The sequence below is a fragment of the Pongo abelii genome, chromosome 12 (genome assembly GCF_028885655.2).
Source record: "Pongo abelii isolate AG06213 chromosome 12, NHGRI_mPonAbe1-v2.0_pri, whole genome shotgun sequence".
Lineage (NCBI taxonomy): Eukaryota > Metazoa > Chordata > Mammalia > Primates > Hominidae > Pongo > Pongo abelii.
In genome coordinates, this window is record NC_071997.2 from 116,884,656 (window position 1) to 116,895,894 (window position 11,239).

Below are 11,239 nucleotides of genomic sequence, written 5' to 3' on the forward strand. Positions count from 1 at the left end.
AACAAGAAACCGTAAACATTTAGAAGAGAATGACCACTGGAGATGTTAGAGGGGGTGGAATTTGGCTCTGAGCTTCCCAGCAGCCAGAGCAAAAAGAGAGCATAGTAGGAATTGTAGTTTAGTGGCCTCATTCATATGAACAGTTTTCTTTCTTCACGGTTAAGCATTCCATTTCATTGGACACACTCAGGTAGGCTCCTTATGGGAATCACAAATAGAGAAATTGGGATGACTGAGCTGGGCTTCAAGAATCTTAGGTACACAATTAATGTGAGGTTGCTTAACTTTCTTTTGGCTCTTGCACACACAGAGGGGCAGAGGCTGTGAGTGATTTGGGGCCTGTAAAACGCAAATGAACAGAAGTTTTTTGAATGACAATTCAAAAAGAAAGGGTGCATTATTTTTTAGTCTGGCGTTGGGGACTAGGAGAATTAAAGGGCATTTTATCTTATTTTCTATATGGCGAGACCATTAGAAAGCTGTCCATGGTAGTATCACCAACCTCATATCTCAAGGGTGTGTGATAAGCAGGATAAGGAGGACTGAGTTCTAAACTCCTACTTGCCTTTATAAAATGACCAAAGCGGCTGGGCATGGTGGTTCACACCTGCAATTCCAGAACTTTGGGAGGTCAATGTAGGTGGATCACAAGGTCAGGAGATCGAGACCATCCTGGCTAACATGGTGAAACTGTCTCTACTAAAAATGCAAAAAATTAGCCGGGCGTGGTGGCACACACCTGTAATCCCAGCCACTCGGGAGGCGGAAGTTGCAGTGAGCCGAGATTGCACCACTGCACTCCAGCCTGGGCACCAGAGCGAGACTCCATCTCAAAAGAAAAAAATAAAAGTGACCAAATCAGACAAGGACACATGGCTTGGTGTCTCCCACATGGCTTGATGTCTCCCATCTCTGCCCCTGATAAACTGTGTCCAGGCAAGCAAAGCTGTCTCATCTCTGGACCTGCTTTCTTCTCAGTGAAGCAGAAGACCTTTTTCTTTTTTTTCAGCTCACAATTAAAAATCTGAGATGAACAAAACCCTAGAGAAATAACCGAGTACAACCTGACACTCAAAAGAGAAATAGGTTATTTGTACACTTTTAGTTCTGAGAAGCTGCTTACAAGAAGGGTCTTATGTCCCAACAGGTAAACTATCTCCTTAACACACAAGTCTTGGCTCTGTCTTCTGGAGCCTGCAAGATTGATCCCATTTCCAAAGGGGAGCCCAAGTAACCAAGACACTGCTGTGTAATAGGAATGGCAAGTAGAGAGTCATGCCACCCATATGGGGTCTCCACTGTGACCCCAGGGTCTCTCCTGCACCTGGTACTTGCTCTGGACTACATAATTGTCACTTCATGAATTACACTTTGGTGAATCAGGTTGAGTTCATTGAAGGGAGGAACCCATTTCCATCTGTTTATTCTGCTTACCAGGCTTAGCCTAGCACCTCCACAGATCCTAGTGAAGGTTTTTAACAATGAATTATTGGAGACAAACTATGCTCTACCTTAAAATAGAAGACTGTCTGCCAATGGGACGAATACTACCAAAGCCCAATACAAGCGAGTTAAACAACACTGTGGCTGTTTTTACTTTTCTTTTAAAGGGACTGATCTGAGGTCGCAGCTTAATTCCACCAAGGAGCCACAGTATACCGAAGTGCTCTGTAAATTATCAAGTGCCATTGCTACAATGCACACAATAGTCACTAATAACATCTCTATTCTGCATAATCTTGGAGAACTGCCTTAATTTCCCCAAACTCAGTTCCCTCCACTTTAAGTGGGGACAGACTCATGCCCCCCAACCAGGATTGTACAGGTACAGAAAGGGCTATTTACAGAAACCAAATTCCCTCTATAAGTTATGGATTATTTATGGTTGTTCCTTAAGGGACAGAGTATAATGCCATTAAGGAAAAGGTTGAGTTGCATCATTTAATTTTAAGCTATTTATTTTCATAAACATGAGGTATTTCAAAGTGCTATAAGATGCAGCACTAAATATATACATTTTGAAGAAATTAAACACAGAACTTTGCATTTACCCAGTTCTATGCACCAAACATGAACAAATACATTAACAGGAAGAAACAGGCTAGGAAAAAGGCATATATATATAGTAAATTTCTTTACAAAAGTTTCTTAGTTCAAAAAGTGATAAAGTAATATCTACTCAAAACTTTCACAACTCATTTTCATACGAAAATATAAGTATCAAATTTAGTTATGTATCAGCGTCATACTAAAGTATACAGGCAGTGTAAGAATTAGTACAGTACATAACAGAGATTAACAATATATTTGTATACAAAACATGCTCCTCAAACATTGAGGTATTATTACAGTACTTAGGTATGAACTTCCAGTCTAATACTGGCCACAAAAGCCACCTCTCATTACCCAGGATGTATACAAAAGGCGGATGTGTCAATGGTATTTACAGAAATGTTCCCCAGGGGTATCAAATGGCAAACCCCTTATGTGGCATCTGCTGGAACTTAAGCACCATTTTAAAAAGAAGGAATGACTTTCTGTTGTTTGGAAACTTGGAACACATAAGGTGACTTCAACAGCCCCAGAGGCTCCCAACCGTCACCAACTTTTACTGCTGTCATGGAGGTGAGGTGGAGGAGGCTGCAGGGTCACCCAGCATCCTGGGATGCAGGCTCTCCAAGGTCCCAGCAGAACCCCACACTGGTGGTCCTGCTGCCCACCCAGAGCCGAACTCGACAGGGGACCGATTTGAAAGTAAACCAACATTCTTAATGTCAACACAATGTTTGTTTAAAAAAAAAAAATCAAAATGTGCAAAGTGGCAGTGACTGTCCAGTTTTGAGAAGCGTCTAGCAAGTCCGAGCGTGTTCAATTTTCTTTAGCAACTGCTGCTGTCTTGCCTGCAATTTTTCCTTTTCCAGCAAAAGCTGGTGCTCCTCGGCCTGGAGGGAGTGGACATACTCGGTGGCCTTTTTCAAAATGACCACCTTGGCGGCCTTCTCATTCTTTACCAGCTCCGGCACGTGGTCCCTGAGCGTGAGAAAGCTGGACCGAAGGTCGTTGCGGCGCTGGCGTTCCAGGATGTTGTGGTTCCTGCGACGCTCACTGTCCTCCGAGTCAGAGTTTCGGGGGCTCAAGCTCTTAGCCTTTGGGGGGATGACACTCTTGAGCGGACGTGGGGACGCCTCGCTCTTTATTTTCTTCTGTGGGGGCGCATCCTCACTCTCCACGTAGGGAGATGGGGCGGCATAGTTGTGCTGCTGGTGGATGGGAAGGCATCGTTTGAGGATCAACTCGCTGGACTGAGCCCTCCCGGGACCCAGGGCTGCATTCTTGGGACGCACAGTGATGGTGAATGTGGTGACAGCCTTGGTGTTGGAGGAGGAACGCCGCTTCTCCACAGTGACCACATCAATTTCCTCCTCTTCATCTTCCTCTTCATCATCTTCATCATCTGAGAAAAAGATGCTAGTTACTCTCATGTGAGAACCATTTGAATGAAATTCACATATATATCCCTGTTAATACGTATGCATATCTGTCTCTTCCGGCAGACCCTGGCATACTGCTATTTTTATGGGTCCATCAGCATAGATGTGGACAGTTATGTATTTGTTTTAGATCTCTTTAAATTAAATATATCTGTAGGCCGGATGTGGTGACTCACACCTGTAATCCCAGCACTTTGGAAAGTGGAGGCCGGCAGATCACCTGAGATGAGGAGTTCGAGATCAGCCTGGCCAACATGGTGAAACCCCGTCTCTACTAAAAATACAAAACTTTGCTGGGCGTGGTGGCATGCTCCTGTAATCCCAGCTACTCGGGAGGCTGAGGCAGGAGAATGACTTGAACCCAGGAGGCGGAGGTTGCAGTGAGCCCAGATCATACCACTGCACTCCAGCCTGGGCAACAAGAGCAAAACTCCATATCAAAAACAAAAACAAAAACAAACCCCCTATGCATACATACATATACATATATGTATGTATATATTTTTTTCTTCCCCATACCCCAACTGTGCTTTCAGCCTCCATTCAAGACTTTAGCAGGTGGTAGAAATAAATATAAAGAACTTGGCCTTTAGGGTCAGACAGAATCCTGGCTCCACCGCAGACTAGTTACATGACCCTGGTCAAGTTACCCAGCCTTTCTAAGCCTCTGTTTCCTCAGCTATTAAATGGGGATGATACCACTTTGACAGATAATATGCAGACTTAGCATAGAGCTGAGCCTAGTAGACAGATGCTCAGTAAATGGTAGCTTTTATCATAATCACCAGTCTGCCCTGTGGACTTATTTACATTTCTAGGTCCACACTTAAAGAGTTGAGGCCTCTCATTTTAGGAGCCTCATTTAGCAGTTTACACATGGTTGTGTTTGATTTTAAGTCCTTAAACAAACTTGAGGAACAATTTAATTAACTGAAGGAAAAAAAACAACTTTTCGTCCACAAACCTGAGTTTTATACAATAAGCAGTTTTTCATTTAACAAAGATCAAATCTTAACTACAAAGCCATAATCCACAGTTGGTATAAACCCCCAAATGGGAGCAGCTCTCCTCAAAGCCACCAATAATAACAGCAACAACAAAAACGTGTAGCATCATGTGCGCATTCTTCCCCTCTCTCCTCATTGACTACCACGCTGGGGTAGAAAATTATTGTTTAAAATACAAGCATGAAAATCAAAACATATCTTCTGCTTGATCTGAAGGGGACCGGAAAGCTGAACAATTGTGGGATTTGTTCTAAAGCCGAAATGTGAGGCTGTTCCAGTCTGTGGGTCCCTTTAAGCCAATGTTTTGGTTTTCTGCCAAGAAGACAGCTGTTGGAAGGAAGTGCTTCCTCACCGAAAGCTGTCAAGGCGCAGACATTAAAGGGACAGAGCCGTTTCAAACTGGAGGCTTATCACCAAGTTTCCTTCCAGGAGCCTCAAAGATCTCTCCTCAGCCCAGAAGTAAATTTAGGCTTGTTATCCACCTGCATTCTGAAAACACTGGTTTTCAAAGTCCAAGGGGGGGGTCCCAGCTCCCTACTCCAAGGACAAGGCAATGCCACTCTTTGGGTTGAGTTCTGTTCATCCAGACTCCCAGGGAAAGGCTTGGTTTTAACTCTTCCCTTCAGCTTAAGACACAGACAAATGCACACAATAGAACTAATCAGTGAGTCCTCCTAGGATGCGAGCATTCCTGAAGAGGCTGCTGAGTGCCTGCCCTCACCTTCAAGGGCACTGGGTTACAGATACAAACTCACATCTCAAATGTGAGCCTGGAATTCAGGCTGGAAGACAAAACTGGAGCCAGTTTTCACTGCACACTGGAAAGAGGAGGCCCCTTGAGAATGTACACAACTGCTGTTGCACTTGCAGCCAGCTGCTGAATGGAGGGAGGGAGGGTGCCCCCACCACCCCCAGCCTTTCAGATCCCGGGCCCGCCTGCTGGCCTCGCATATCGCCGCCTGCTGGCCACGCACCAGGAGCAAATAGCCCACCACCCACCGAGGATGGGGGAAGGGAAAGGTACCGACATTTGAAAAAGAAAAAAAAGAAAAAGAAAAAGAATAGAAAACCGGCTCTAGCCATCTGTGCAACCCTCCTATAAGTTCCTGCGCTTTAAACAGGGCTTTGTACAGCCCTTGAATCTTCTCGGGATGTCTTTCCCTCCCCTGACCTGGGCCGGAGAGTCCCTTTCACCCCTGCGCTAACAGGTTTCTGTCCAGGCAGTGCACCCAGCAACCCCCTAAACCTCCACCCGGTTTAGCCACCAACTTTCTCCAATTTTACTCCTCAGACTGCGCTGCAAAAGAGAGGTGGGGGACGGGGTGAGGGCCCGTGATGGCCTAGAGGAGGGCTCCCCAGGAGAGGGTGGAAGGAACTTCAGCGAAGACGAGAATTGGAGAGCACCCCTTTTGCAGCGGCCTTCTCTCAGCCCCTTCTCTTTATCCCAAGGAGAGACTTGCGGGAAACAGGACTCTCTGCCCGCAGCACTGCCTCCAAAATGCTCCCCAGGCCAAGACGTACGAGCACTAACAAAGGGGACGCGACCCGGGGTCCAGTGCCCCAGGGAGGCAGCCGGACCCGAGTTCAGTCTTTACCTGAATCGCTCAGGGTGTCCTCTCCGGAGGTACTGAGGGCCTTGTGGTCGCCGCCGCTCGTCTGGCGGCCGCCTGGGCGCGGAGGGGCGACCCCCGGGGCCCCGGCTGGGGCGGCGATACCCGCCCCCGAGGCGACCGCAGGGCCTGCCGCCGGGGCACTGGCCGGGGCTGCGGGCACTGGCGCCGGCTCGCGCTTGTTCACGGGAAAGGGGAAGACCACGGCGGGATCCACGCACTCGGCGGCCGGGTGGGCGAGCTCGGCGGGCAGGGCGGCCCCGGCGCGGCCGGCTCCCGCAGCCCCGCCGTGCCCGCGACCCGCAGGGCTGGCGGCGCCGGCTCCCGGGGACTGGGCGGTGGAACCGGCGGTCGGCGGCCCGCGGCCGTGCTGCAGCTTCTCGCTCACCGCGCGCTCCAGCTTCTCGCGGGCAGAGAAGCCGCTCCACATGCAGTCCTGGAGGATGACCGGGTTGGGGGTGAGGCCACCCAGTCCCCCCAGGCCGAACGCGTCCTCCTCGGCCGGGCTGCCCCACAGCTCGTTCTCAAGCAGCATCTCCGTGACCCAGCTCGGGGGCTCGGAGCTGTGCTCCGCGAAGCCACGGCTGGGCGACAGCGGGGGCGTGGGCAGCAGCTCAAACTTCTTCCAGATGTCCTCCCCCGGGGGGGTCGAGTCGGGGCCGCCGAAGTAGAAGTCATCTTCGTCCGGGTAGAAGCAGGGCTGCAGCGAGTCAAACTCGAGGTCTGGGTTCTTGCAGATCATGCCCGGCATGGTGGACGCGGAGCAGCTCGGCATCGGCTCGCCTCCCGGCCGGCGACTGAGGGCTTCTTTCCGCCCCGCTCGTTTTAATACCGGGGGTGCTTCCTTCCCGTGGGGGGCGCGGAAGGCGGGGGCCGGCGCCGACCTCCAACACTGCAACCGACAGACACACCAGAGAGGGTGGGCAAACGGAGCAGACCGAGGGGATAGGCAATGGGCTCCCCCTCTAACCAGGTTCCCCAATCTTCCTTCCAAGCACCCACTCTGCCCACCGCTCCCGAAGGTGGAGGAAGTTGTGCCTCTCGCTCCCTCCCTCCCTCCCTCCTTTTGTGTACAAGCTGTCTACGACAGGGGGTGGGAGGGGGCATGCAGATGCAGGGGGTGGTGGCGTGGCTCCGCAACTTTGGAAACTGCCATTTCATTCACACAAGGCACTGCCTGGGGGAGGGGGCTGTTCCTGGCTGCAGAATTCTAGCTCTCACGAGCACGCAGATAACCGCACTCGCAGCGGTGTGGGGCCGGCTGCTCAGGGGAAGCCCCGGGCTCTCCGACCCAGCTACCGGGTATGGTATTTGGAGTACCTTCTACCCCCTTTGTAAAAATGCAACCTCAGGAGTGCAGATGATAGCAGGGGATTTAGAAAACTTTGCAAATAAAAAAAAGCCTTTCTCTAGACAGAGACCAACAACAGACACCTATATCCACAAATCCTTCCCCTCCCCAAATTTGAGCAAACGCCCCTCGGCATTCACCCGCTGCAGGGATACTCCTGCCAATAGCTTATTTGGAAGCTCTCTAAGCCCACCCCTGCTCTTCCAAACCCCCAACAACGTCCTCTTCCAGGGAGGGGGAGGCTGAGCCCCTGTTCCCGGGAATGGCAGGGGCGCCCGCGCGAGGAGGGTCGCCGGGAGAGCCGCCTCTCCTCCGAGCTGGAGCAGCCGTGACCCAGATTACGACCGCGGCGGCCTCGCCCTGCCTAACCCCCCCTCTTCTTCCTCCAGGGGCACCCTTTGGAGAAGAACCCCAGCCTGGGGTGGGGACGCACCGGCTCTCCGGCAGCTCAAATACAGACAGATCTTCTAGAGCAGGGGGAATTTCTTTTCGCAGAAGCCATTACTCCCCCCGGTAAGGGCTGCAAAAGGATTAGGGCGGGTCTCCTCTAGCCAGGATGCCTTCGGGGCTGGAACTGGCTTTTCTGGGAAAACCCAGAGATGGTTTTGTTTCGGAAGCAGAAACAGTCCCCTGGGCATATTCGGGCGCCCGGTGCGCACGTCGCAATCCCGTCCAGGGCTTGCCTTGCCCCGGCGCTCGTCGTCCTCTGGGCGCCGGGCGGTTTGCAAGCCCTGCTCCTTACCTCCCGCCGACTGCAGGGGATCCGGAGGCGATTCTGCGCGGGTGTCTCCGGGTGGGCCGGGGGGGCGGGGGTGTCCTCGGATGGCTACAGTCTGTGCGCGCTTGCGCCTGGCTAGCGCTTGCTCGGCTCCAACACAGTTCCCAGGAGCCCCCCGCATCCACCCAGCGCGTCCAGACAGATGACTGTCACTGCCTGCGCTTTGAAGCTCGGGGGATATTATTAACTGAAAAATCTGACACACCCGGGGGGCGGGGAGAGAAGGGGGCTGTGGCGCAGACAAGGGGGAGGGAGAAAGGAGAGGAAGGCGGCTTTACCCCGCCCTCCTGATTTCCATAAAAATCAGGGGAGGCGCCAAGGCTTTCGCGCCAAAAGCCACTTGCTTTTCTTTGCAGAGAGAAGGCTGCAAAGCTGGGAAGCCTGGGGTGTGCTCCTCCCGCCCTTTTGGACCCCCGGGCTTGCACCGGCTGCACTCTGAGAACCAGCTGCGCGCCGAGCGGTGCAATGCAGCACCCACCCTGTGGGCCTGGCAATTGCTTGTCATTAAAAGAAAAAAAAAATTACGGAGGGCTCCGGGAGTGTGTGTTGGGGAGGGGAGACCGATGCTTCTAACCCAGCCCCCGCTTTTCGTGTTGTGCAGCTGAGCGCCAGGCCAACGTTGAGCAAGGCCTTGCAGGGAGGTTGCTCCTGTGTAATCCCGGAAGAAGGCTAGTCCGAAGGTGCAAAATAGCAGGGAGAGGACGCGCCCCCTTAGGAACAAGACCTCTGGATGTTTCTTGTTTCAAATTGAAAGGAGTGGGGCGCCCCCCTTGTTTGAAAATAAATAAATAAGTGCGAGCTACGAGGGTGGCGCCGCGGTGGTTTCTTCGGCCGAAGGCGACACCTCGCGGAGACTGAGCAGAAAGCGGAGCTGCCCCGCCTCGGCGCGGACCTGGAGTGCGGCCACTCCGCAAGTCTCCCGCCGCCCCAGCGGGACTGTCCACGCGTCCTCACCACTGCGAAGGGGGAGGCGGCCTGGCTCTGCTTCCGAGGGGGAATGGGCGTACGTTCCCTGCAGCCGTCCCCAGGGCTCCCAAGTTAACCTTTTCAAAGCCACCATTCTCCCCAATTATGGGCAGGCGAATCTGATTTACCGAGATGGAAGTACTGTCCACACCTCCTGCGACCCAACCTCGGCTTAAAAAGCTTGATTACAAACTGTTGAAGGGAAAAAGGAAAACTGCTGTCACTACTTCGTTTCTTTGTGCCTCAGTTTCCTTAATTGTGAAATGGAATTAGTAGTGCCTTCTACCTGAGAGTTATGAAAGCTCTTATAAGTCCCCAGCCCATAATAGTTGTGTCAGCTATTATTATTATGATGACCACGACATGATATTCTTCCGGGGAAAATAACACCCCTCTGTCCAGCAGCAGTATTGGCCCCCTCCCTTCCCGCAACCATCAAATCCTGGCTTTACTTCACTCTGGTCTAGCTTTTCTTACAGGTGTATTTGTTTGCAGGGGGTCAGACATTATTGCCCCTGCCCTCCAAACTCTCCAAAAACAACCCTGGTCTCCTGGACAGCCTCCTTCACAACCAAATACACAGCGAGGTGGGATTTTGCCTTGAAAAACATTCCTTAGGCTTGTTTGGAGAGAGGGGAACCTGGCCCTGGGATTGGGGTGGGAAGGCTTCCCCACCTCCCCCTACTTTTGTCTCCAAACTGGAAATGCCGTTTTCCATCGCCCCCACCTCTTCAACTCACCATTGGATCTAGTTAAGGAGGAGGATGCTGAGGGTCAGGGGGCAACCCATAAAATGCTCACAGATTAGCATTTGTGAAGGCCTTTCCAGCCCTGACCCTGGATGCCTACAGAGCTCTAGGGAGAAAGATTCCCAGAGTTCTAGGAAGAGGCCCATGAATGCGGATGAGCTGCCCTTCCAAGCACCTTTATTATTGTTATTTCCCTCACAAATGTAAAAGCCTTCACCTTTGCAAAAGCCTTTTACAGCCCCACTTCTGCTTTTCCCTAGCCCCCTAATCGCCACCTAGCCCTCCTGCTGAACTCTCGCCTAGCATCCTGTCCTTTCCTGTCCAGCAGTCACCTCCATTTGTAATGATCTATGCCTGGGAGTATTTGTTTAGTGCTCACTTCCGTGACACTGTGGAAGACAGACTCAGTCTCCCTCACTAACCTGTGACCTGGGTCAGTTTTGCTCCAGAGGGGATCCTCAGGGCGCAGCAGTGTACCTGTATATATAGTAAGTACTCATGGTATTGTTCAAGACCAAGATCACTGAATGAGTCCTTCTAAGGTGGCCAGATCTTCTGTGGCAGGACTGTGAAAATAGGCCAGGATGGGTTCAGTTGCTCCGATTCAAGTCCTACCTTTGTCCTTTCTCATCAGATGAATGACCATCACTAGGTCATTCACCCTTTGTCGAGGGACAAGGTGTAGCAGAAAATGGGGACAGAAGGACAGGAGACCTGGTTACTCTACATGCCTTTGAGCAATCATTTATACTTCCTGGACCTCAATCTCTAATCACCTGCTTCTAATGCAAGCCAGTAATTACTGACAAGTCTGAATCTGAAGGTTAACAGAATGATAAAATTCAACAAATATTTATTGGTTACCTTCATTTGTAAGTAGAAAGATAAAAGACTTTGTACATGGAGAAAACATGCTAATGCCGATTCTTAGTCTGCTTATAGAGAAGCCTGAAAATACCTCTTAAAAATGTTGAAATACTTCAACTATGTGAACACACACAAAACAAATCTTTGTATGGTTTCAAACCCAAGGTTTTGTTCGGTACTGCCGTGGTTTGAATGTGTCCCCCGCAAAAAACACATGTTGGAAATGTAACCCCCAGTGCAACAGTGTTGGAGGGGAGGTCCCCAAATGCCAGTGGGACCTAAGAGAATGAATTCAAAGACCAGTTGGAAAGTAGTGAAAGTATGATTTATTGCAAAGGGAAAAGTACACACTCAAGAAAAGGGAATGTGGGTGTACTCAAGAGACTCACACGAAAGGGGTTTTGGGGCTGCTACCTTTAC

The 11,239-nt window shown here is 51.0% G+C and overlaps 1 protein-coding gene and 1 long non-coding RNA gene across 3 annotated transcripts; one reads left to right on the plus strand and one right to left on the minus strand.

Annotated features, from left to right (window-relative positions):
- Positions 1-2,675: 2,675 nt before the first annotated feature.
- Positions 2,676-8,423, minus strand: MYCN (MYCN proto-oncogene, bHLH transcription factor). Of its 2 annotated transcripts, XM_024242770.3 has the most exons (3): positions 8,202-8,284; positions 6,094-7,000; positions 2,676-3,454 (listed from the first exon to the last, which is right to left on the minus strand). In XM_024242770.3, exons 2-3 carry the CDS (start codon positions 6,881-6,883, stop codon positions 2,850-2,852), a joined length of 1,395 nt encoding a protein of 464 aa, XP_024098538.1. In that variant the 5' UTR covers positions 6,884-7,000; positions 8,202-8,284; the 3' UTR covers positions 2,676-2,849. The 2 variants fall into 2 exon arrangements, with proteins under 2 accessions (XP_024098538.1, XP_009235807.1); XM_009237532.4 differs by lacking the exon at positions 6,094-7,000 and having other exon boundaries at positions 8,202-8,423.
- LOC112132100 (uncharacterized) lies at positions 7,280-8,927 on the plus strand. The gene is made up of 3 exons (XR_008522510.1): positions 7,280-7,410; positions 7,849-7,972; positions 8,839-8,927. It is a non-coding gene; the product is annotated as an uncharacterized LOC112132100 (long non-coding RNA).
- Positions 8,928-11,239: the final 2,312 nt, after the last annotated feature.